The sequence below is a fragment of the Salvia splendens genome, chromosome 15 (genome assembly GCF_004379255.2).
Source record: "Salvia splendens isolate huo1 chromosome 15, SspV2, whole genome shotgun sequence".
In the NCBI taxonomy this organism is placed as follows: Eukaryota; Viridiplantae; Streptophyta; class Magnoliopsida; order Lamiales; family Lamiaceae; genus Salvia; species Salvia splendens.
Genome location: NC_056046.1, coordinates 16,711,665 through 16,737,937, shown reverse-complemented (window position 1 = coordinate 16,737,937; position 26,273 = coordinate 16,711,665). Strand labels below are relative to the sequence as shown.

Below are 26,273 nucleotides of genomic sequence, written 5' to 3'. Positions count from 1 at the left end.
TGACAGTTAATTTTAAACGGTTCTGTCTAAAAAGGACTAAATTTGGCCTATTTTCAAATGTGAGGGACGAAATAATTCAAAAGATAATGTTCAGAACCAAAATCGTAAAATCATCATATATTTAAGACTATTTTTTACTTTACTCAATTTTTAATGCATGATTAAGTATCTCAAGTTTTTTCTTTTCATATTTATTTTAGATTAACTTAAATTTAGTTTTTAGAAAATTCTCTAAAAAATGTACTTTAGTCCAGGAATTAGAAAAATATTTCATTGAAGAATGCGAATTAGAAAAAATATTATTCGAGGTCTTTAATTTTCATTTTTACCCTTGAACCTTAAAAATGCATAAAAGACTTCCTTTTTCCTATCTCCCCCTCTTATCCGATGACACTTGTCATCGTCCTCTTCTCTCTCTCTCATCTTATGTCTCATAAAAATGGTTCAGTGCTATTCTTTCACTTTAATGAGGTGAATTCCAGTAACATATTCATATTCCAATAAATATATTTTATAATCTCTCACCTATTTTATCAATTATGCCGTCCCAAATGACTCTAGTTTTATAGGACAAAAGGAGCAATATTGATTAGAAAATTATTAGAGCATCCACATTGAAGCGCTCTAAAGCCCGCCTTATGCACCGCCACGTCAGCATTTTATCCTCCTGCCCTTCCACCTGCAGTGGGGCGCCCTAAGGCGCGCCCTAAGCATTTTCTCCTATTTGAATACTTAAATAACTACAAAAATTGGGAAAAACCTTCATTTCATTTATAAAATTAATACATTATACGCAAACTCAGCGACGCCGGTTACGGGCTCACACTTCTTCAACCATGTCGTTCATGAGCTGCGCATGGTCGTGTTGGTTGCGCATTGAGGCCTATCTAGATAGAACCTCATTAAAGCCCATCGGTAATCCTCGAGCGGGGGGCTCGGTCGCCGTGCTGGAGGAGCTAGATGCACTTTCGTCATCGGTCCAATCGGTGATGCTCCCACCTTCATGTTCGACTATCATGTTGTGCAAGATTATGCACGCATACATGACATCGGCGAGGACTTCCTTGAACCAGAGACGGCCCGGCCCTTTCACTATTGCCCACCGTGCTTGGAGCACACCAAATGCCTGCTCCACATCCTTCCGCGCCGCCTACTGCTTTTGCGCAAATAAAACTCTCCTCTCACCAATTGGGCAGTTGATCGTCTTCAGAAAAACAAGCCACCTTGAGTATATGTCATCGGCCAAGTAGTACCCCATGTGGTATTGGCGCCTATTGGCGGTGAACTCGATGGCCGGACCGTTGCCGTTGCATTGCTCGGTGAAGAAGGTGGATGAGTTGAGGACATTGATGTCGTTGTTCGACCCGACTACACCGAAGTAAGCATGCCAGATCCAGAGCCGATGGTCAGCAACGACTTCGATGATCATCGTCGGGTGGCTGCCCTTGTATCCACTAGTGAATTGGCCTCTCCACGCCGTCGGACAATTCTTCCACACCCAATGCATACAGTCGATGCTCCATAGCATCCCACGAAAGCCGTGCGCCGTCTTGTGCATTCACATTAGGCCCTGGCAATCTACAGCTATCGGCTTTCGCAAATATGTATCGTTGTAGGCCTCCACAACTCCCCTACAAAATCTCTTCAGACACTCGCGGCATGTTGTATCCCCGACGTGGAGGTACTCGTCGAACATGTCAGCGCTGGTGTCGTAGGCCAACTGACGGAGTGCAACTGTACACTTTTGCAACAGCGTAAGTCCGGGTCTCCCGATACCATCTTCCCGATACTGGAAGTATTCATCACGTGACTGTAACGTCTGGACAATGCTGAGAAAAAGGTAACAAGGCATTCTAAAACGGCAGCGGAAAACAGTCGGGCCCCATCGTGGTTGCTCGGCAAAATAGTATGTATAGACGTTTGTGAGCTGCGGCGTGGTCGCGTCGGACAAACGTCCGACGTCGAATGGGGATCTGCTCCGCCGCCTGCGCCTCCTCGCGTTGCATTATGGCGAAGCATTCCGCCATTGCGTCGTGCACGACTGCATTTAATGCTCGAGTCAAGGTCGGACTATCGTCCTCCGAGGAACTCCGGTCGTCGCCGTGGTTCATTTTGGTTTGTGAGAGATGGAGAAACGTGAGAGATGAGAGAAATGACAGATGCGAGAAATGTTCGTATGAAAAATAGAATGACAATCGAGGTTTAAATAGACAAATTTTGAATTAAAAAAATAAAAATAAAACGCGTTGCATCGTCCGCGGCGCCCACAGTTGGCGGACGATGCCCTATCGTCCGCGCTTCATCTGCGGACTAAGAGTAGGGCGCGGACGACGCATCGTCCGTCGTCCGCGGAGCCACAGTGACAGACGATAGCGCGCTATCGTCCGCCCCATTGTGGATGGCCTTATTAATACCATCAACATAACCTGCTTTTGGTTGATCGCGAATACCGGATCCTCCAAAATATCCACCCAACACCTCGCCAAAACGAGGGTTTCATCCGGTTGGTAGTTCGTCCTCCCGGGGTCGTACTCTTCGTTCGTTTCCGGAGGTGGCACCTTGTACGCCCGGTGCCGGTTCCGCTTCTTTCTGGCAGGGGCGGTGGTGGCGAATTGGAGACGGCGGTGGCGAATTGGAGACGGCTCCATGTAGACAGACCGTACGAATCCGTACTGAATTATTTAAACTCATAATCTTAATACTCGGTTCATAGTATAACATTGCATGAGAGAGATGCGCTTAAATTAATGTCGAAACTCATTCATTTGTACTGAAAGAGCAAGGATGAGCAGACAAAGGTTCAACAATCTTACATAGGAAAAAAATACAATAACCGTATATGATTTGATGGGAGGTACAGAGAAACGCAAATGATAAGAAACTCGCTACAGTTTATTTATCTTTTTTTCCCTCTCTGAATACACATTGAATATGTGGAGCACTGACAGATCAAAAAAGGCCAAGCTTCATTCCCCTACCAGGAAGTCTTACCCAACCAGCTAGCCAGTCTAATCCCCTAATCATATGTACACTTCAATCCCAAACTAGCACAGAACTTGACCTCTTCTTTCCCTCTTTTAAAGGCAGACATCCAACTTCATGAAGAATCTGAATACAAGATACTCTGCTTAGTGTGAGCTTTTATACAAATATGCATATTAACAAAGTTAACCAGACTCAGAACTTCACACCCACACCATCATTTGGTTTGCCATATACTTACCTCTGATATGGCAGTTAAATTAATGGGAAGATACAACTGCTCATTAGTTTACTAAACTATTCAACGGGATAATATCATAATATATCAAAATTCCTTTTTGGAAGTTACATGTCAATGAAATCAGACATATTAATGGTTTGCTCTATCTAAATGATCTCAAGCTTGTCAATATATGTGGCTTCCAACATATTAATACCATTATGAATCTTATGTTACCGCTGCCAGAGAAACGAAACTTCGATGACAAGGTAACTAATTTCAACAACATATGAACCAAAATGGCTCCTTAGGCACGCATAAATCCATTCATCGAGGTGATGAATGCAGAATAAACAAAAATACCACTCATGATAAAAATTGAAGTACACAACACCATCATCACCATACCATTGCTGAACTTTCCGGAATTCTGTGAGAACAGGGTATATATTCTCAAAGGCAGTGTAGGTCTCATCTCTAACCTGGAAAAGTTATAAAATAAGCGGTTTCATATCATCAAACAATTAGCGAGTGGAGTACAAAACTATTGACTCGAGGATGGCAGTCACGAATAGCTACCTTAGCTCCAGTAAGGACAATCTTCCCAGAAACGAAGATAAGTAACACGATCTTGGGTTGTTTCATTCGATAGATTAATCCAGGGAACAGTTCTGGCTCGTACTGAACCGACAAAAGAATGAAAGATACAAAAACGCCATGAGGGTACTTCAACAAAGTCAACTTAAGAATTTGGTGTCTGCGTGACTACATCAACTAAAACCATCATACATCTAAACAACAAAGAGTGAATTTTGAGAATCCAGTTAATAAAGCATCTTTTCCCCGAAAACAACAATTTAATGAATTGGAAAAGATAACTAGATCTTACCCAACATTATGATACAGCAAGGCAGAAAAACCTATGATTCTAATAACTCTTATTCAAGAATGCATACAAAATCAAATCCAATCAAGAAAACAAACAAGTGTTCTGCTGCATATTTTTTAAATGTTCTTGAATTTCACGAAAGGTCACAGCCAGTACAACCAAATGAGGCACTTGTAAGTCGCATAATCTTTATCACATTAAAGCAATCTGCATATTTTAGGTCCTTGTAACATGTAGGTAACATAAAGCAGAATTTCACTGAAGGTAGCAGTTTCAATACAAGCAAGTGAGGTCCAAAGATTTCGTTTGGTCCAGTTCATATAATATAAACTATCACTGGACTTTGTAGGCAAGACAAATGCCCAATCAGAGGAGACCCAAATGCAACTGGGTTTACTGGACTAAATTATATGCAAGATAAAACATAGGCAAATAAATCACTCACACTGGAAAAGGCTCCGTGAGCATAGGCCAGCCCTTCAAGTCGAATGGGAAATTTTACATCACAGGAGCCAACTATGTTCTGAATCTTGAAATCCTAAGAGAGAGGAAAAGAAGAAAAATGAAATACAAAACTCCATTCTGAAGAGTGAAACCAATACGATATGATGTTGTTAGCATCAATTGCCTATGAGAATAGAGAATAGTACCTTGAATTTTGCAGGGAAGCCAAGCTTCTGAATAATTCTAGCATACTGAAGAAATGTTTAGGATCAATGTAAAGAGAGAGGAAGAAAAGATGATCGTGAGAACATAAGATAAGTGAATTCCCATGATACTTTTAAATAATAATTCCAGGTCGCACACTGAAATAACTTATTATGGAAGGGCCTTAAGCTTTTTTTCTTGCATCAAAAGGCCCCTGATACTTTTTTACAAGAAACTCCTCAGTCAAAATTTGGAAAAAAAAACATATTCATGTCACAACCTTACGGGCAGCCAATCTGGATTGCTCTTCACTCTTGGCTCCTGTACACACCTGAAGAGATGAAGGGAGAAAATTAGCATATATATAGAAAACAGAAACATCTGGTAGGGCTAAAAACAAGTAATCCCTCCGTCCCACCATAAGTGAGGAGCTTCTTTTAAGCACTCATTTTGGGAAAATGATACTCCCTCCATCCACCATTAAATGTCTCATATTTGACCGGCACGAGTTTTAAGAAATTATTTGACTTTATAAAGGAAAGTGAGTAGAAAAGTTGGTGGAATGTGGGGCATACATTTATATATTGGCTTTATAATAAAATGTGAGTGGAATGAGTTAGTGGAATGTAGGGTCCACTTACCAAATATGATAAAAGTGAAATGGAACATTTATTGGCGGCCAAACGAAAAAGGAAAAATGAGACATTTAATGGCGGACGGAGGGAGTACCACAAAATATTTAACACAAACTTTTCACCAGGCACAATTGAAATGGTTTCACAGGAGTTCAACACTTACCATCTTTCCGGATGCAAATATCAATGCTGTTGTTTTTGGTTCTCGAATCCTCATAATCACAGCAGCAAAACGCTGGAAGCATCACAAAGTTAGTATCAACTAGATGCAAATTAACAGAACCCCCGAGAAATAAATAAACAACAAATTAAAAGGCATAATGACAGACAAAACCAATAGAAAATTAACTTTCTCCAAGTTCCCAGATTTTGTAATTCATTATAAGTACAGCTACAGCTACATGCCTACATCAAAGGTTGGGGGTTTGGAGAAAAGATAAAACAGAACAAAAATATTAAACAAATAAGAGAAAAAAAACTAAAAAAAAGATTAATTGATCTATACCAGCAAAAAAAGTGTCAAAAGCCATCCACATATTCTATAGATAGTTCTGCAAAAAGAAGGCCAAGTCCAAAAAAAAGGTGCAGCACTAGGTTGCAATAATAAGTTTACTTGTCAATCTCACAGAATAATAATTTGTTATCTGAAGTTACATCAGATGACTTCTACAGTAACCAGAATAGACTGTTCCAAAGTTTATTTAAGGGTTGAACATAACATAAACAAGACTATTAGATATTGAGGTTCATATCATACCTTGGGATTGTATTCTGCATTACGAGCCTGCAATGCTATAGCTTTAAGATCTAATTTGCAGTCCAAATTGACAGTAGAGACAATATTCCTGTTGACAAATGAAGCAGGAATTCAATTCAATGTGTGAGTATTAAGATGTATGAAATAAACTTAAACTTAAAACTGCAACATAGACAGCTCCTGTTATAATGTTCCTAGACAGCCCTCACTCGAGCACAATGGCTTAAAAAAGTAAAACAAAACACATTCTATTTCATATGCCCAATTTAAATCATAGGCAGATTAAAAGCAGGCAAATTACATGTCAGATGAGAAAGGTAGCAACTTCCAGGCTACCTCCATGACTTGAGGTACTAAAACACTCTAGAATCTCCATCTACCTTACCCTGTCTTTGAGTTTTTACCTAAATTTAAGCAATATTTTTTTACCATAACTAGTAAAACATAGAATGACTTAACCGAACTTGTTACCATGTATTAAACTGGAGATTGGGAAGTACTCGGTTCAGCATAATCTGAAATCTGACCTTTTGGATTACTTATACCACCAAATAATTTGAGGGCGTCTAAGCTAAAAGATTTGACTGAATAGTTAGTTATGCACTGCGCTCCAACATCTAACACTGATTGACTAAACAAACCCCAAATGCTTCAACAAGCATCCATACTTACAATCTGTCAGTAGCTAGGCTCAAGAATTAAATGGTAACGGTAAGAAAACATTATTGTCAGAGCTTCAGACTTTGTAATTAAAACCCATTATGCACGTAATCTCTGGGCACTTGATGAAACAGCAGGTAACAAGGGCGGCAGACCGTGAAAGATAAGATTTTTTTACTAATTTTTTTTTGCAAAATTAGATTCAAGGTCTTACTGGAGAGTTGGAACAATTCCCGAGGGATGCTTAGAGAGATCAACTGGCTGGCTCCCTTCCAGACCTTGAGGATCCGCCATCAAATCAGCTCAATCCAAATATTGCCCAGGATCCACCAACGTCCACAATACTGAGGTGAAAAATGAAAGAAAAACATTTCAACACAACACAGCCGTCAAATTTGAAAATTTTGAATCGTATTGAGCTGATACTGCAAAAATTGTCGATTTGTGTTTAGTTTTGAAGCAAAAAAAAAAAATCATCTCAGTGTTGATCAGAAAACACGTAGACAGGTCGTCAATCCCAACAAAGGGAAGCGAATAGCACAATGAGAGATCCGAGAGGAGATCTCAGGTGAATTGGGATCAGAGATCGGACCTGAATGATCTAGGGTTTATATAGAGTCGTTGATGAGCAGATGATGAGAGAAAACAAGAAATGATTTGGAATTAGAGCGGTAAGAATTCGAAAGGAAGAGTCTTTTATATGATCCTTGGTATATATACGCAATATAAGAGATTTATAGAGAGAGGAGCGAATGGGATTTGGCGATGTCTGTCTGTGGGGAAAAGAGGGGAGGGCTGCAGCTTATGGATGCGAGGCGAGGGCTGATATCACCGTTTCTATTTATACTATTCCTAAACTACCCTCCCACTTTTGGATAATTTCGGTATATCAAAAATATAAGGCCCAATGGCCCATCCATTTTTTTCCCTTCCAAACCTCACAAAATTTTTAATCTGTTATCGTAAAATATAGAAAGGCCCAATACCTGCAAAACTTGTGATTTGTTATTACAAAAAAAATATTGTAGCAAAATCTTGGAAATAGGGGGTTATTGACGGCTAAATATGTTAGGAATTAGGATGTCGACAAAAAAGTCTATGAACTTAACCTGGGAGTTAAAGTTAATTTCCCCTAAAATTGGTCGTGGCATTTAAAATTAAAAGGTTGGTGGTAATTATTTAAAATCAATTATGTCGGGCACTAATTCAAATTATATGAACCATAGTTAACTAAGATAGCTATGTTGGCTTCTACATTAGACTGATGTACTCAATCAATGAATATATGGTTTCTTTGAATCAGTTTAAAGCTCTTTCCTATTTTTGTTCATATAGTATATCGAAATCGAACTTCAATGCTTTATCTCATATTAATGGCTTTGAAATTTTGTATCAATTAAAGTGTTTTGGTACTCTTAGCCATGAATTAAGTACTAGATATTGATACTTGAGAAATTTTTATTACTTGTTTGGACATAATATGAGTCATTTCAATGTTTTTATTGCCAAAACTTGATAGAAATTATTGAATTAAAATGTACTACTCCGTATTATATTTAGTGTTCATAATAGAAGAAATAAACTCAATGCTAAACAATAGCAAGAATAAAAACAAGTAATACATCAAATTACCTCCCAAAAGTAGGTAATATCATACACAAAGATAGATAAATGTTATACTTCAATAAATAGAGAAAACTGTTATACATCATACACAAAGATAGAAGGAAAATTGTTATACCGAAAATTATTATAATATGTGTAGCTTGTCTTATCATAATAATAATTCTTCAACTAGAGAGCATATATATACATTATCCAAATTGCAATTTGATTTCCCCCACTTGTATACATCTATCGAACAGAAACCAATTCTACAAATATCGCATTTTGCCAATTGTTTTTCTTCTTACTTTTTCTTTCAATGAGCATTCCTCTTCGATAAATTTGCACCAACCATTTTCCATATAAAGATCTACTCCTTTTAATTTCTGCCAATCCTCCAAATCAAGTCCTTTTCTATTTTCTGACTGCTTATTTCATGTTTTAGACATAAAAAAGAAATTTAAAGTAAAACTTAATCTTGTGTCCTACTAACAAAATGAAAGCCAATTATACATGAGTTCTTAACAATTTATTTTCCTAGCTCTTGATATTTTTAGATAAATAATCGTAGGGATAAACTTATTCAAGAGAAATTGGCCATTTGTTAACCTTGGAAATTTCTTGATTTGTGTCAAATAGCAGAATTTAATATTGAGAGTGTAATGAAGATATAAAATATTCAATTTTTTTCACAAGTCTATTTATCTTTTCAAGTTAATTATTTTAGAAGGTGTGAGAATTTATAATTAGACTATATATTATTTTTCAGTATTATGGAATCTATACACTGATTTTTTTTCATTTTATTCGTTTTGGTTAGTGGACCCTAGAGTGATAAACACTGGGTTTTTATAATTGTGTTTGTTGCTTTAATTTGGAGTAGTTCACTTGTCATAATTGCCTAACTTACAGTTTATAATTTTCAATATATTATTGTACTTATTATAATTATTTAATAATTTTGTTTCCGCTTTTATTCATTTATTATTCAGGGGAACATGTTTTCTTCGTTAGTTTCCATGAAATATTTTTTTCCGGGAAGTGTGTAAATATATTTTATAAAAAGAGAAGCTACTTTCAGATGTTATAATAAATTTATATATATTGCCGTTGGGGAGTGATCAATTGCTAACTCATTATTTAATTGCTAACTACAACTAATTTAAGGCCATAGGATTTTAGAAATCTTATGGTCTACAATTTGTCATGTGTAATTTCGTTTTTATTTTTTTAATATTAAAAAGATAATAGCAACTATCAAATTTAGGGTTTAGAAACACAATGTCAATACAGTGTAAGAAATACATCTACATAAAGACATGACAATATCAATACAGTTTTATATTGATATTGTAGAAGCGTTGTGTATTTAATTGTAATAGTCATTACAATTATGTGTTGTGTATTGACATATTATGTGTTGTGTATTGATATAAAGCTGTTAACGAAATTTATGAAAAAATTTTATAAAAAATTCAAAATTTGACATCACAACATATGCAAATGAGATCTCGTTAGAATCCTTATGATATGTTGTGCGAAAAAATAATTTAAATCGAGAAAGTTATATTCATTTTAAAATTATGTATATTTTTCAAAAGTTAATTACAACTAATTTGTTGTAAATTGACCTTAATACCCTTATTAACGTTTTTTGTTGATTATATTGACATTCCGAGACTAATGATCTAGGCCCTTGATTTGAATATCTAATGACTATTATTTAATTGTAATTAATATCTAATAACTATTATTTAATTATAATTAGTAATTAAGTATTGAGTTAGCAATATAACACCCTCCCCTGATATTGAGATTTTTTTAGTACGAATTGGATTTAATGTATTTTGAGTTCTAAATTTAAGTTTGTAAAGATAATTGGTTTGTACTAGAATTAAATTTTGTTTGTATTTTGTGGTATTAATCGGGTGAAGACAAGTTCCAGAAAAAGAAATAATCATTTTGATAATCACCAATTTTGTCGAAAATATATGCATTTAAATATTAGATTGGAAAAGAAAAAATCAGAAAAAACACATTATGTATAACTCTACACATAGGGGCCATTCATTTTGAATATATATTGCCTATCTCGTAACTCAATCTTAAATGGATAACCATACGATAAGGAGTCAAAACAACGCATAAAAGATAGAACATATGTTAGTGACTATTAGAACATCTCCAATGCTCGGACATCCACTAGGACTTCCCAAAAACACCTCCTGCCACGTCACTAGGACTTCACATCCCACTGCCACGTCACTAGGGCTTCCCCTGCACAATCCACCCTTCCCATCACCCTTCCTCCCACTAGGACTTCCCGCAATAAAAAAATCACAATTATTTAATTACGTAACGGAATTATAATTTTGACACGGAATAAAGAAAAATTGTGAATGCTTCATTAAAAAAAATTACATAATAAAATTAAAAATTAAAAAAAAATTAAACTCGGACGTCCGACCCACGCCACAATGGCGGACGTCCGCCCGCCCGTCGCCCGGATATCCGAGGACATCCGACGTCCATACGGGACATCCGTATCCGAGTTGCTTTGTTACAATGGCGGACGTCCCGGTCGCCCGTCGCGAATGTCCGACCGGACGTCCGCCATTGGAGATGCTCTAACTAGGCCTCAGAGATCCTCGCGGATAAAGAATCATCAGATAGGAACAAATCCCATCAAGAGTAGCAAATATAATCTGGCATCACCGGCTTCACGATTTGTTCAAACCAAAAAACAAACAGAATCCAAGTTGATTATTGAATCATCAAATCAAATAGCAGTATAAAATAAAAAAGATGAAGGCAAAACAAGTACTCGTTAAGATATCTGATCTTATCATTCTAAAACCCTAAATCTCGGAGCTAAAGGTGCGGTCGCATATACAGGAATGAGATAGACCCACAGATCTAATCATTCTAACCTAGGGTTTGCAATTTTAGGCTTAAATTTCAATTTTGGAAAAAGATTTGAAAACTATAAAATGAGTATGGCTCAGAAAATTTTAGTACAAATTCATAAAGCATAAATTCAATATATGTTGCTTCCAAGTTCCAACATTAATTTCAAAGACATGTAAACAGGAAGGACTCCTAAGGCACACATAAATACATTCAACAAGGTGATGAATGCAAAATAAACACAAAAATAAGAAAAATTGAAGCACACAACACTATCATCACCATACCATTGCTGAACTTTCTGGAATTCAGTGAGAACAGGGTATATATTCTCAAAGGCTGTATCGGTCTCATCTTTAACCTGGAAAAGTTATATAAAAAAAGTGGTATCATATCATCATACGAGATTAGCATAGTACAAAACTATCTATTCGAGGATGGCAAGTTACAAGTAGCTACCTCAGCCCCAGTAAGGACAATCTTCCCAGAAATGAAAATAAGCAGCTCGACCTTGGGTTGTTTCATTCGATAGATTAATCCAGGGAACAGTTCCGGGTCGTACTGAACCAACAAAAGATACAAAATCACCATGAGGGTACTTCAACTAAGTCAACTTTAAAATTTGGTCTACGTCAACTAAAACCATATATATTTAGAAAACCAATATTCCTGTTGACAAATGATTCAGGAATTCAAATCAATGCGAGTAAGAGGATGTATGAAATAAACTTAAAAATTGCAACATAGACAACACTTGTTTAAGATGTTCCTAGACAGCCCTCTAAAGCACAATGGCATAAAAAAGTAAAACCAAACATATTCTATTTCATATGCCCAATTTAAGTCATAGGTTACAAGGAGCACGAGCTTACTACCCTTAGGCCATAGGCAGATTAAAAGCAGGTTCAACATTAACTGAAATCTGGCCTTTTGGATTACATATAACACCAAATTATTTGAGGGCATCTAAGTTAGTAAGAGATTTGACTGAATAGTTAGTTATGCACTGCGCTCTAACATCTAACACTCTGATTGACTAAACAAACCCAAATGCTTCAACAAGAATCTATACAGCTATACTTAAGATCTGTAAGTAGCTAGGCTCAAGAATTAAACGGTAACGGTGAGAAAACATTATTGTCTGAGCAATCAGAATTTGTAATTAAAACCCATTATGCATATAGACACAGCATGTAACAAGGGCGGCAGACCGTGGCAAACAAGATTTTTTTACACAAAGTAGTCTTGCTGGAGAGTTGGAAAAGTCAAGTTCCCAGGGATACTTGGAGAGATCAACTGGCTGGCTCCCTTCCAGAACTTGAGGATCTGCCATCAACTCACTTGCTGTGGTGAAAAATAAAAGAAAACCAATTCAATACAACACAACCGTCAAATTTTAAAATTTTGAATCATATTGAGCTTATACTACAAAATTGTCATTTGTGTTCAGTTTTGAATTCTGGTGACTTATAAAAGTGAATAACACGATATGAGATCCGAAAGGAGATCGTAGGTAAATTTGGATCAGAGATGGGACCTTTAAGATGTGAATTTGATTGATTTGATGAGCAGATGGTGAGAGAAAACGAGAGATGGATGATTCGGAATAAGAGCGGTAAGAATTCGAGAGGATGAGTCTTTTATAGGGTCGTTGGTGTATATATACGGCTGATATCACCGCCTCTATTTTATGTTATTCCCAAACTACCCTCCCATTTTTTGGAAAGTTCGGTAAATATAAGGCCCATCCATTTTTTCCTACTATAAGGCCCACTTCAAAATCTCACCATGTCACCACAAAACTTTTATCGTAAAATATAAAAAAGGCCCAATAGCTGCAAAATTGTTGTTTGTTTTTACAAAAAATAGCTGATAATGGGAAGGATTTGTAAATTAATCTCAGAGTTTGACTCAGTGCCTCATGTGCATCGCGAGGGAATTTTGTGACGGACTTCCTATCACACTATGCCTACCGCTTTACTCGGGGGTGTATGCTTTGGATCACCACCATCAGGTCTTAATATTTGGCTTCTCCTTCACGATAGATTAGACAGTTTATATTGTGGCTAGTTTATTTTCAATTCAGACTTAGCCTGCTTTCTTTACATTAAAAAAAACACTAAATTAGCCATAATTTCAGTAAAATTTTGTGAATTGGGTTATTGGCCGCTAAATATGTTAGGATGTAACCACAAATTCTATGGATTTTTAAGTATTAGTTACTTGTGTTATTATTTTGTTGTTTTATATTGGTCTGTTCTTCGAAAAATTGATAATCTCTCATCTTGTAACGAAAAAGAAATCTCGGGTTGTAAGTGATCCTCGGTGGTCTGATCTCTACAGATTCTATTCAGAACCTCTCATCTTGTGACTGTAAAGAAGATGAATGCACTCTAATACACCACGAATGATTAAATCCCGTCCATCAATATCGTAATCTCCTAATATTTTGCTTAGTTATGCACTAGGAAGATGAATGCACACTAATACAGCCATTATGCCATATATAGTATAAAATTTAACAAAATAAATATGTACTACTTTTTATACTTGAAAACAAATAAATCAAAACATGAGTCTAAAGTTTATTTTAACATAATTACCAAGGCCAATAAGAAACAATCTTGTCGACCACAAGTCTGTATTTGAGTTGATAATTAATTGCCGTCTTCTTCTATTGCACTTCTTAATGAAATAGACATCCCCATCTAGAGCAAACAATGAATGCTTCCTTCCATTGCCTAATATTTGACCGTGGATTTGATGGCATCCAATATCTGCATACATATATATATATAAGGTGTGATCAATCATTCAACAATATCAACTATATATATCGAGAAAGAATTGATGACTAGCATATATGCTAACCTTGTTCTTCGTTGGCATGTAGAATGGCTCAAATACAAGAGGGAAAGGGGTATCCAGGCCGCACACTCTTGCTACTGGAGCTTCTAACTGTGTGTATCCAATTCCAATATAAATCAATCAAAATTCATATTCTTCATCTCCTCTTCCAGGGTTAAACTACTAATTCTCAAATCTTACCCTAGTAAAGCACCGTTCCACTATGGATGCAGATATTTCAGCGCCAAATCCACCTGTTATTGGAGCTTCATGACTAACCTAAAAGGGATAAACATATGTTTGTTTAGCCATGACTAATTTTAAAGCAACATTGCTAGTAGTGGGAAGAATGATCCTTACCAGAAGTCTTCCAGTTTTATTAACGGATGCCTCTACTGTTTCCTTATCCCATGGTATTAGAGTTTTCAGGTCTACCAATTCACAGGAGATGCCCTCCTACACAATTTACATCATCAAGGATCAAATTACACTTTAAGGGTCGAACAAAACATCATACCATTACCACATTTGCAACTATGACAAATGACCACGAGCTAGTGATACAAATTACCATCTCCAACCATTTACACCCAACTCAAACCCATTTTTGAGTATATGTCTCACCAAAAAGTAGTTTTACTCCAACCATTTACACCAAATTCAAAATTTACACCATTTTTGAGTTTTTGTCTCACAAAATTTTTGCAGTAGCCCCATATTTGGTGTTGTTTCACAAAAAACACCAAAAATGTGTTTGAGTTTGGTGTATGGTTAGAGAAGATTTCTACACCAAAACTCATTTTTGGAGTATGGTTGGAGATGGTCCATAGGTGACGGGTTCCAGTAGATTATTCAAAATTCACCTCAAAGATATCAAGCAAGGCAAAGTAAATGGATACCTTCTCCGCATCCACACAGGCCTGTTCCATGACCGACAGCTGAGCTCCCCATCCAACAAGTGTTATGTCACTCCCTTCCCGAATCACCTGAGATTTGAGGATTTAACAGACGAAGAATTATTTTCAAAGAAGGGATCAACACAGCATACCTCAGCTTCTGATAGTGGTAACATGTAATCTTGCTCTGGAACTTCTTCCACTGCCAGCCGGTACAGCCACTGAGACAATTATAGCTTATATTACCTCACTAAATATTGATAATTTCATGGATTACAATCACAAAAATGTAAATATTATTACCTTTGGTTCCAGAAATACAACTGGATTCGGGTCGCGGATTGACGACAACAGCAGTCCTTTAGCTTGTCGAGGACTGCGTGGAATCACAACCTAACAGAAAGCAAATGTAGCGAAAATAACTACACAAAGCAGGAAACAATCCTCCAAACCTCAATTTCAGCTTCAGAATTGAAAAGTTATGAACTCCCAAGCCAGAAAGCTAGCTTCATGCACATATGACTCATTGTAAGTCCCAAAAGCCATTCAAAAGCCTTTCATTGTGCCCCTATCAAAGTCTTTGGTTTGACAACCATAATCTTCATAAAAAGTTTCTCTTCTTTTTTGAAACCCCGGGAATGCAAAACCTAGGGGCTGTATGTGCTTGAACCAAATTCCTGTACTCTCTTCTCTTCAAATATCTTAGATTTGTAAAGCCTAATCAGCAACATCTTTTCAGGCTGTGTACTGTGTTTGGAGAACTGGCTAACACATATTATAGGGACGAGGGTCGAAGAGTAAGATCGCGTCTCGAAAAGAAAAATTACACCTCAATGGAGCTAATGGAAAACAGTGTTTTTAATCAATACTTACTAATGAATTTTCTTTTCTTTCATATGCAATCTAAACCTTATCAACCGCTAGGTTGCTATATGTGAAGAATTTAGAAGAGACTGGCTCAAAGCTCTCAAGTTATATGAGGATGCATATCATGCACTGCGGGAGGTACTTCTTTGATCACAGCAGCATAGTCAAGTTTGATTTATGCTGCTTACGGATGTGCAGTCGTAGTTTAAGAACCTTTTACTCTCTATCTGAAATAAATTATTGTTTTTTGAGTTGCTTATACTGGAATATCTAAAATCAGTTAAGGTTCATATCATCTTTTAGAACAGCTGAACAGATAAAATATGTCTGTGATAACTTAAATGCTCTATTTTGTATCTGCTTTCTTCATGCATTATTTATTTTGTGTTCTAATTATTTATTGATTGTTAAATAGCCTAGCCTTACAGGCATATATAACAAAATTAGTCCACTTCCATTTTTGGCAAGTTTTTCTCTCTTATAAAGTGGATCCTATTCCCCACTAACAACACTCCACCTCATAACTAACGTAAGAAAAATATGTAGAAAAGGACTAAATACCAACAAAAATCCTGTTATTTGTTAAATAACCTTACAGACATCTCTAACCACCTTTTTAGATATAAATAAACTCAACACGATAGTAAACAAGCAACAACCTGAGGAACACACACAATAACATTTAGGAAAAGTACCTTTATACCAGGAACATGACAGAAAAAAGCTTCAGGGGATTGAGAATGGTAATGGCCTCCATGGCCAACGGCTCCATAAGGTGTTCTGATTGTTAAGCCTGACAAGTTTAAACTCATAAGAGAAGTACAGAGATAGAGCTGAAAGAAAGCTATGGATTGCAATACCTCCGCAATTAAATTGATTGCCACTCCGGTATCTAAACTTAGCTGCTTCATTCACAATCTATAAATATGAAAATGGTCAGCACATATAATGTAGAATCTGATAGGTAGAATATCAGAGAAAAGGGAGACCAGGGCATACCTGATCAAAAGCAGGAAAAATATAATCTGCAAACTGAATTTCAGCTATTGCTCTGTTCCCCTAAATTTTGTCATAACATAGAAATAATATTAGGAACCAGTTAAACTAGAACCACTTTCGAGTCTAATGTTGAAAAAAGGACAATCTAATTGATGATGAGCCTCCTACCATAGCTGCCAGACCAATTGCAAATCCAACAATGCCCTGCATCAAAATAATTTCTAACGTAAGACACAACAATCCAAGCACAAAGAAGAGAAAACAAGGACGAAATAAGACCTGCTCACAGAGGGGAGTATTGAAAACTCGACGTTTGCCAAATTGATCAGCTAAACCAGTAGTGCAGCGGAAAACACCACCAAACCCCACATCTTCCCCAAATACATAAGCACTGAGCACAAAAAAAAGAAGGAAGTCGAGTGAAAAGGTAATCCAACTAAAATCAGCAGCTAAATTGATCAAGGAAATTGAGTTCGCACTCGAACAATTCGCAGAAGAAAAATAGACATAGATGAAAGGTAAAACTAAGAGGAAGTTAAAAGCTTCGAAATTAGGGAATCGAATAGTACCGAGGATCGGTGTCCAAGGCTATGTGAAGGGCTTGGTTTACAGCAGAGAATAAATTGACAGGCTTAGTTGGAGGCGGCGATTGGCCGTGGACGGCGGTCTGCAGTCCCCTGCAAGGCGAAGACCAAATCCGACTAAAATTTCCGATTCTGGTGATACCACGGCCGGTGGTGCAAGGCATTTTGAAAGGGAGAGGAAAGCTCGATCAATCAAGCTGTGGCCAAGGGTGGGTGGGTGGATAAACAATCAATAAATAAGGTTAGTTGGTTAGTGTCGTAAAAGATTACAACTATGAGTCTACTAATTGATCTTATCCTTCCGCCTTTTAAATCGCGTGGCAAACATTTATCAAATGTTTATATTTGGAGGGCATTTATGTACATTTAAAAATTACTATGGCAAAACCCAAGAAAAGGAATTTCCAACTGTACTCCTAAAATTAATACTCCTATGCCTTAGCTCAGAGAGGGATCCTAGAGGGAAACCCATAGAGTTAATGCCTTAACTAAGAGAGGTGTTCCAATTACTAAGAGTTCCATCATCAGGGTCTAATGTAATGGAATTTTTGAATGATAACAGAGCTATCCCTTCTTCATTTACGCAACTCACAACAGAACAATTTAGCAAAATTCAAAGCAACAAGGCAATAAAAGCTACTCACATTTTTCATGTTGCAAATACACCTACAAGATTGAAGAAAAGGGTAATATTTACCTTTAGTGCAGCAGAATACAAGTAGACGAGTGAGAGATGATTGTAGGGGCGAGTGTATGTGTTTGATAGTAGGGAAATGCAAAAAAAAAACGAGTATATTAAGAGAGATTTAAGAATATGTGTGTTAATTTTATGAGATTTCAGATTAAATTTAGTGAAGGATGGAGGGAGAACAATTTACCAAACTCTTAAATCAGCTATTGAACATTGGACTACCAACCTACAAAAATGAGCATTTGTGAAGATTGAATAAAAAGGAAGTAGCGCGAATCCGGTTGTTCGATGTAAAGGACCATTTATATTGAAGGAATTGGCGAGAAGGCTATAAGTTTATTGGACCATTTTATTGTTACTCTTTATAAATGCATATTGAAATTCATTTTATACGTCCGAACTGTACAATAGGAGTAACAATAATCTAATTCGCTCGTTATGTTTTTTATGTGAAAAATCTAAAATTTAAAAGAAGATTTTTTCTTACACATATCAACCATCCCCTTCCATCAAATTCCACAACACAGTTTTTATTAGCTAGAACATATTCATTTTAGTATCAATTGAGTTAGATTACACTTCGACCAGTAGAAAACATGATTATGAATCTAACGGATCATAAAAAACATAATTATGAAATGAGAAACACTATCAAGACCGCTTAAATTAGAGCGCTATTAAACAAGATCGGATATTAAAAAGAAAAAATAAAAATAAAAATAAAAACTGACAACCAAGAAAAGCAACAATATAACTTCTTAAAAAAAAAGAGACATCAAGGACAAGAAAATTGGGGAGCGGAATACAACATTTGTTCCTTCTGCCTCATGCTTCAACTAGAGAGTATCAACCCAAGCTAGCACCCATTAGCCACCACTTCCTTCTCTGGAATAGCAACAGCAGGTTTTACATCACAAGACTTGGGAAGAGTGATGCTTTCTGTAACATCCACATTCCCATTCACCACCACAGCAGATGCACTTTCTTTCTCCACTTGAGCATTCGCACATTCCTTATTCTCCTTGTTCTTCAATTCAGCTGGTTTGCCTTCCCAAACTTGAGTCTGCAAACTATTGTCATTAATCTTTCAAGAAAAGTGTACATAGGGAAGCACTGATCCAGAATGACAGTACCAAACTCACCTGTTTGTGGTAATGCTGTTGCTTGGCTTTCTTCTCCAGGATTTTCTTCTGCCTATCCTCATAGAAATCAAAATCATCCAAGATGCACTGCTTGCTTACGTGATCCTTAAATATTTTGAGTACCTCGAGCCCCTGCTCAAGTTTAACCTGCAACAACATCATATTCCTAATTAAAAAACCACAGCAATAATAGCAGCACAACCTATAAAACAGCAAAGTAAAGGGATGCAAGGATATATATACCTCCTGGGTGTCCCTGCTGTTAGTCACGGGTTTGTTCTCATTATTCTCGAGGGTAATATGCTTCAACAAACTGTTCGGTACATCCTTCACAATGTGCCACTTAACTGGAAAACAACCAATCCATTTGTCTTGCTGCCAATAATCCACATTCTTATTGAAGTCAACAGGACCGATCATCTCAGCAACACCAACAAACTGACCACTGGTATTAACCTAACAATAAAGGAGCATGCATAATTAGTATACAGATCAAACATTAAACAAAGCATAACATCTACGAGTCCAATAATGCTTACGGAGAAGAAAAGGAAAACAGGGCAGCTTCCAGGTTTTTGGTGAGCACTCTGGTAAGCAGCATCCAGCTTTTTGTTACCATTTGGCGTGCTAGCCCAAATATTGTACTTGATGCTCTTATGGACATCATCTTCACTGTATGATTTAATAATGAAAAATTTGGCATCAGGGTAAGTTTCAGCGAAGTCTGATCTGTTGTATTGTTCACGATCAGGAACCACACTTGACTTTTCATTATCAGCTGTTTCAGCCAAGGGAATATTTTGACCTTTGACAGCCAAAGCTACTGGTGTAAATCCCTTTGTGTTCTTGGTGCTCTTGGTTCTTGGACCCCTGTTCAATTCATTGAGGCCATCAATATTCTCATTACCATACCCGAAATATCCATTTCCTCTTCCCCTAGGCTTGTACTTGCTATCGACAGCCACCCAGCCACTTCCAGCCGACCGTGTGTCATAAGCATTCGAACCATAGCACACTCCAGATCTGTATGCATTTCCATATTGACCATATAACTTGTTTGGATACATTCTATTAATGTATCCACTAGCATTGTTCACCAATGACATTGGCCTTGGGTGATTCAAGCCCTAAAAAAGGAACATATAATAAACCAGTTAGACAAAACGATCAAGGCACAAAACAAGTGTGATGGACTTTGATTTGCACTTTAACAAGAAAAATATAACTTTTTAAATGATGAGTTATTAGACCAAAGCATGAAGGAAACATATTCTCTAATGATTAAGGACAAGATATACTACACAAATACACACACTTACTGTTGGTGAATAATCACAACAACAACACAAGAAAAAATATTTTGTGTGAACTAACCAAACCTAGCCATGAAAAAAGTAACTCATTACCATCAGGTGAGGCTGATAATTCTGATTCCTGGACGAAGGAACACTATTTCCATTCCCAACTGCAGAGGACATCGATGAACTAGTTATAGGCCTTTGTTGTGCATCTGAAAAATATGGAGTCTCTAACCATGGGACAGGTGAATGTAAACCATCAAAACCAAATCTTGGATTTTGATAACCAGAGGATGGAATTCCCCCAGGCAAAGCACCTCTTCCATATGAGCCATTCGCATTGAAAGATGAATTTTGGTATGTTGGTCTTGCCATCGCTGTACCATTGTTTCCCTTTGTGGCCACACTACCGGCAACACCATTAGATTTTGAATTAGACGAATCCACCGGTAAAGGCACTTGATCAGCACCCCCAGAGGTGGCCATGTCACCTTTGGCACCAGAGGGGTACGGACCATTTGTGGGTGGCAATGGCTGGAAATAAGGAGTTGGGTACTGATAATGTTGAGGACTATACAGCTGACCATCGTGAGACAATGTTGGAATGGGGGAAACAGCGGGTGAATATGGCCCATAAGGAGGATAGCCATAACCAGGATACATGTCCCCATAAGCGCCCTGCAAACCAATGAAGAGTTGTAAGCAAATGGTAAAATGTAAGATTTTAATGATACAGACAAGTCCCAAAGCAAAATCAATCAACACATGTAAGCATTAAAATGGATTTGTGCCCAAAATGGGCATTTTAAACACTATGCTTACCGGAGTCAGCTCCACTCCATCTGGGCTCAGGTATCGTGCGTAATCTTCCCATTCATTTCCCTCAAAGGCTAAATACAAATGGATGGGTAAAAATCAGAAAATGTAAGCTAAATCACTGAAAACAGTAGCATCTACCACGTCAAAATATATATGAAAATTTCAGAACAGTATTTTGCAAATTTCAAGATAAACAACTTACGAGTATAATAGTAAGCAGGTGACGGATAGTAGCACACCGTAGGATCCATAAAATCTGGAATTTGCGGCGTGACAGATCGCTCCATTTGTATCCCATTAGCCACATTTCCAGAATCAACTATTGGCTGCAGAGCAGCAAAAGGATTCAGCGATACTGAACAAAGTGAGCCAGCATGCTACAAATAACATCGAATTTAAAAATAGATAACACAAATCAATTCATGACCTTCTTAGTTGCATCGAGAATTTCGATAGTCTTCGCCTGCGAGTCCAGTGACAATTTCTGCAATAAATCTGCAGCCTCTATAGCAGAGAGAAGTAAAGGAATACATTTTTACACGAAAATTGATTAAATACAGGAAGATTCAAACAGAACAATGACTAAAACAACAGAAAAAATAAATTTGATTTTATATTGAAAATTTTCTCAAGAATTGAAGCTAAGGCGTAGCTCGTATAGAAAGCCAAACAAGTAAATCACCAAGGGCGGAAAAAATCAACACAGAATTAACGACGGGGATCTCAGATACAAGAAGCTCAGATCTACAGCAAGTAAAATAATAAAACATGTGTTTATGCAGAAAACAAAGCTATTGAAATCTAAGTGGAGTGAAAGAAAGAGAAGAAAAGGATACGATCTGCTGGAGGCGGAACGGCGGCGGCCATGGGATTAGTTGAGAGAGAGGAGCGCGAAAGAACCCTAGAAAAGAGCGGGCGAAGGAAAAGTCTTTTCTTGAGGGTTTTGGGAGAGGAGAAATTAAAGTTGAGATTTGTGATTCATATACGCCCACCTCTTCTTTCTATTTAGTCCTTCTACTTTTACGTATTTGCGAATTCAATCTCACACGTGGCGTGGTTCATTTATTGGCCTTCATTTCATTGCTCTTTCTGGAATACTCCTATTTATCGAATTTTATTCTTCAACACGACACTATATAAGTTAATTATTTAAAGCACCAATTCCAATTACAGCCATTATTTTGTTACAAATATTTCCAAATTATTTGAATATTCTTTTATGGCCGGCCCGAGCTCAGTTACTACCATCTATCTCCCTCTCATGTTACTTGCACTTTACATTTTAGGTAGTAAATTTGAGATTGATTTTTTAATATAATTAAATTAAAATTTTAAATGTAATAAGACATCACTTAATAAAGGAGCTCTTAACTTAAATTAATATATTAATTAAATGCATTAATTCTAACTTAAACTATAAATAGTGTAAGGAGTTTGTGACGAGCCGAAAAGCAATAATGCTAATAACATGAGACGGAGAGAGTATAAATTTACCATTTTAATAGTTGTTACATGTAGAATATTGATTCATGGGACCTTGAAGAGTGAAACAACACCAGAAAATTGATCAGATTGTGGCCCATGTATGTATTATACTCGAACAATATGAACTTCTCTAGTTTCATCTAAATTGAATAAATCGGTTAACAAAAAATAAAAAACAAACGGCATTTTAACACGCCTTGTGACTTTGAATGGGATTTCAGCCAGATTGAGGTTTATTTGTTTTGGGAGTCATGGACCAAGTCTAAAGTTGATTGAGGTTCTTTAACGGACGTTCCATGCACTTGCGGAGAGACATGGTAACAAAGTATACGACTGTACCCACAAAAATTTCCATGTTGGTCGAGGTCCAAATTACCATTCCTCTTGGGTTCTAATACGTATTTATATTTTTGCAAGTAGTATATTTTTAATCTTGATAATAATTTATTTATATAAATAATAAATATAACAATAGTTTAAGAATAAACAAATACTCCATTCGTCCACGAAAAATAGTCCAATTGGCCATTTTAGGGTGTACATAAAAAATAGTATCATTTCGAAAATGGAAACTTTTTCTCCCACTTTATCTACTTTTTATCCTATTTCTCATACTTTACCTAATTTTTCTCCTCATCTCTCTTACTTTAACAATTTATCATTAAAACTCGTGTCGTCCACAAATAAGATTATTTTTTTTGGACGAATGGAGTAATTAAAATATAGAAAAATAAAGTATAACTAATAATTATAACCCCAATTTGGGATAACCACACTTAACATATGAATAGTCAAATGACAAAAAACCATTACCATCGCTTCACACTATAATATTGAAACCTTTATGGTAGTTCGATACGATGATATTTAGACGTAACTAAAGAAGAGTTGTTGCAGGAGGCGCGCATGCACGACCGACAATGTGATGGAGGCCGCATTGCGCATCTGCGTTTAATAAATTATAATCAATCTTGAGATGAGACCAATTTCGATCTTAATTATTAATAGGAATTATAAAGGGATGTAACATTGACTTATGATAGCAATGCAAAACCTATAAATCGACAATTTTAAATATGAGAAATAAGATTTAAAAAAATACTATGAATTTTATGATAAAGAAATATAGATAAAGAATCTGAAAAATGACTAAATCTATATATGGAGTACCAAATTTCTGCAGAAATTATAATGAAGAATGTAATGGAGAAAATGTAGTAATATGCAGATTATAATTTATAATAGTATCATATGGAGTATTTAATTTAAACCTGTCACTTATAGGTTTTGAAATTCAATCTGGTAGTACATATTAAGTCCAAGCTTCACTTTATCCTCATCTCAAGCTCTTCCACAACTGCAAATTTTGCAAGATTTCTTTGTGATTCCAGCTTCACAATCACCTGTTGCAGAAGAACTACGCTATAATCGCTTCTCACATTTAACTATGCATACAACAATAAACAAATACTAATATAGAGATGAAGACTAACCAGAGAGCAGTTGGGGTTTTTTCAAATCCTCTTCGGTAAGTAGGCTATCCTCATTGATCAATTCATCATCATCATTAATCTGAACTTTTGTTAGAGCTTGGGAAGCCTTTTTAAGGCAAAAGAAGATCTAATATTGGCGGTTTCGTTTCCAATTCAAAACTGATGGTTTTTTCTCTCTTTTTTTTTACATGAAACATTCGTTTCGCAATTTGAAAAATGTCTAACCATAATAGGATCCCCTAGACCACTAAGAATCTAAGATGGTTATGATTCAGCCCGTTGACCACCAGTCAGATTGCAGGCTGAACAGTTGGTTCCGGTTTAACCATGCAACTCTAGCTACACACCCCACAAAATTTGAGTCCTTAATAACAATATAAGAAGATGGACACAAGCATCTTTGTCAATGAAATTGTTCATGTGAACAGTCGCATCGTCGTACAATTTACCTCTATAGATACAACATCACTAAATGGATGATTTATATAATATCATTTCTTCACTATTATAGTTTGATTCTTGCGACTTACCTCAGGATTCCGCATCGTCACAATCCTCTCCTCGACAGAATAATGCTCCAAACGAGAGAGAGAGAGAGAGGCGCTGTCTTCCCCGTTTCTGTTGATGTGAAGAACCAACAAGGTTTTCGCAACACTTCCACAAAGTCGAAGTGTGCAGTGAAAATCGGACCAGGCCTTCAACCGTGCATTTCACCATCACCTTCCTCATCAGCCAAGGCAAGGACTGCATATTCAGAGTGCACGAAAGCTGGATGGTAACAGTAGGCCACATAGTCGACACCGTATTGAGACCCTGCCCTCACCACCCAGTTCTTCCTGCGAAGATGAGAATACGCTTTAAACAGAAGAGGGAAACCAACTCTCTTGGCCACCATGTACTGCCACAGCTCTTCATCACTTTTCGCCAGCAACATTGATGCATTTCAAGACAGAGCACAAGTACAGAGCTTCTTCGAAACTTAGTTGGTGCCATTGTGATACGATCATATCCATATCCCAATTATTTAGTTGCATATTTGATTTACCATATCTTTTCCATATTTGTTTAGATATTTGTTTCTTGTTCATTAAGTTAGTAGCATTATAAATAGGAGTTATTGTTATCACTTTATTCATTCAATGAATTAATGAAAGCAGTATTTCGCCCAACTTGGCTTGAGTATCAAGTATATTTTTCGTTCCTTTTTTTTGCTGCTCATCGGAGAACGTCCGAGAAACGGCAAATCGTGAGCCTTCCTTCGAGCTTGTCGAAGGATTGATCACCCTATCCGTCCGAGAAGATTGCCATCCGGTCACGTTACGGAGGACGTCCGTAACAACTGGTGCTTTCATCCCGTGCTCATCCCCCGTCTTCGTTCATCCATATTCCCAAAAAAAAAAAAAAAAAAAAAAAAAACAACAGTCACAGGACCTGTCCCGATCACCTCCCACTACCGAGCTTCACCGCCGCCGCTCAACGTCATCATGTCACGCAACTACACCGGATTGGGGCGTTATGAACACCTATTCGATCAATTGGATGCCGCTATCACCAGGTTGGAAACACGTTGTGACAAAATCGAACGGCGTAGGACAAACTTGCTTGCGTCTAAAGCAACGTATGCACAGCAGGCGTCCTACGATTTTCGCAGAGAAATTCGCACTCGTCCGCGGCCGGAGCCACCGCCACAGCCAGCTCAAGACCTGCCGTACTATTCGCTGCTTCCCTGGGACCCTCCGCGCCATCAGCAACAGTTCGGCCGGGCCGCATATGAACCGCTTCCTGCTCGTCGGATGTCGCACCACTCTGGTCGCCGAAACCCAATGAGATTTCCCCCCTATGAACAGCC

The 26,273-nt window shown here is 37.1% G+C and overlaps 3 protein-coding genes, 1 non-coding gene and 1 pseudogene across 5 annotated transcripts; all 5 read right to left on the bottom strand.

The window, feature by feature from the left end:
* Positions 1-2,739: 2,739 nt before the first annotated feature.
* LOC121766987 (TATA-box-binding protein 2) lies at positions 2,740-7,586 on the bottom strand. Its single transcript, XM_042163209.1, has 10 exons — positions 7,384-7,586; positions 7,006-7,135; positions 6,132-6,219; positions 5,538-5,609; positions 5,020-5,070; positions 4,742-4,786; positions 4,537-4,629; positions 3,782-3,883; positions 3,611-3,684; positions 2,740-3,108 (listed from the first exon to the last, which is right to left on the bottom strand). Coding segments are annotated over exons 2-10 (606 nt in total). The 5' UTR covers positions 7,086-7,135; positions 7,384-7,586; the 3' UTR covers positions 2,740-3,107.
* Positions 7,587-11,030: 3,444 nt separating this feature from the next.
* Positions 11,031-11,116, bottom strand: LOC121769625. Its single transcript, XR_006043646.1, has one exon. It is a non-coding gene; the product is annotated as a small nucleolar RNA SNORD24 (small nucleolar RNA).
* Positions 11,117-13,820: 2,704 nt separating this feature from the next.
* On the bottom strand, positions 13,821-17,752 carry LOC121767141 (2-oxoisovalerate dehydrogenase subunit beta 1, mitochondrial-like). The gene is made up of 13 exons (XM_042163337.1): positions 17,482-17,752; positions 17,192-17,303; positions 17,081-17,116; positions 16,913-16,972; positions 16,774-16,831; positions 16,609-16,706; positions 15,350-15,439; positions 15,199-15,267; positions 15,050-15,136; positions 14,511-14,606; positions 14,352-14,429; positions 14,175-14,261; positions 13,821-14,080 (listed from the first exon to the last, which is right to left on the bottom strand). Exons 1-13 carry the CDS (start codon positions 17,658-17,660, stop codon positions 14,045-14,047), a joined length of 1,086 nt encoding a protein of 361 aa, XP_042019271.1. The 5' UTR covers positions 17,661-17,752; the 3' UTR covers positions 13,821-14,044.
* Positions 17,753-18,928: 1,176 nt separating this feature from the next.
* On the bottom strand, positions 18,929-22,418 carry LOC121768971 (YTH domain-containing protein ECT2-like). 2 transcript variants are annotated; one of them, XM_042165605.1, is made up of 9 exons: positions 22,283-22,418; positions 21,874-21,950; positions 21,649-21,772; positions 21,450-21,517; positions 20,736-21,305; positions 19,869-20,456; positions 19,573-19,785; positions 19,330-19,476; positions 18,929-19,250 (listed from the first exon to the last, which is right to left on the bottom strand). In XM_042165605.1, the coding sequence occupies exons 1-9, from the start codon at positions 22,311-22,313 to the stop codon at positions 19,044-19,046; spliced, it is 2,025 nt and encodes a 674-aa protein (XP_042021539.1). In that variant the 5' UTR covers positions 22,314-22,418; the 3' UTR covers positions 18,929-19,043. The 2 variants fall into 2 exon arrangements, with proteins under 2 accessions (XP_042021539.1, XP_042021540.1); XM_042165606.1 differs by having other exon boundaries at positions 19,090-19,257.
* Positions 22,419-24,915: 2,497 nt separating this feature from the next.
* LOC121766774 lies at positions 24,916-25,437 on the bottom strand (annotated as a pseudogene).
* Positions 25,438-26,273: the final 836 nt, after the last annotated feature.

Coding starts and splice junctions, on each gene's coding strand:
- LOC121767141 (XM_042163337.1), bottom strand. CDS start 17,660: ATGCCTTGCACCACCGGCCGTGGTATCACCAGAATCGGAAATTTTAGT. Junction 16,973..17,080: donor CAATTGGTCTGGCAGCTATG/GTAGGAGGCTCA, acceptor GACAAAATTTAG/GGGAACAGAGCAATAGCTGA. Junction 14,262..14,351: donor TGGAACGGTGCTTTACTAGG/GTAAGATTTGAG, acceptor GGATACACACAG/TTAGAAGCTCCAGTAGCAAG.
- LOC121766987 (XM_042163209.1), bottom strand. CDS start 7,085: ATGGCGGATCCTCAAGGTCTGGAAGGGAGCCAGCCAGTTGATCTCTCT. Junction 5,610..6,131: donor ATGCAGAATACAATCCCAAG/GTATGATATGAA, acceptor TGATGCTTCCAG/CGTTTTGCTGCTGTGATTAT. Junction 5,071..5,537: donor TATTTGCATCCGGAAAGATG/GTAAGTGTTGAA, acceptor TCATCTCTTCAG/GTGTGTACAGGAGCCAAGAG.
- LOC121768971 (XM_042165605.1), bottom strand. CDS start 22,313: ATGGCCGCCGCCGTTCCGCCTCCAGCAGATC. Junction 21,518..21,648: donor ACCTGCTTACTATTATACTC/GTAAGTTGTTTA, acceptor ATTTGTATTTAG/CCTTTGAGGGAAATGAATGG. Junction 19,251..19,329: donor AACAGCATTACCACAAACAG/GTGAGTTTGGTA, acceptor AATAGTTTGCAG/ACTCAAGTTTGGGAAGGCAA.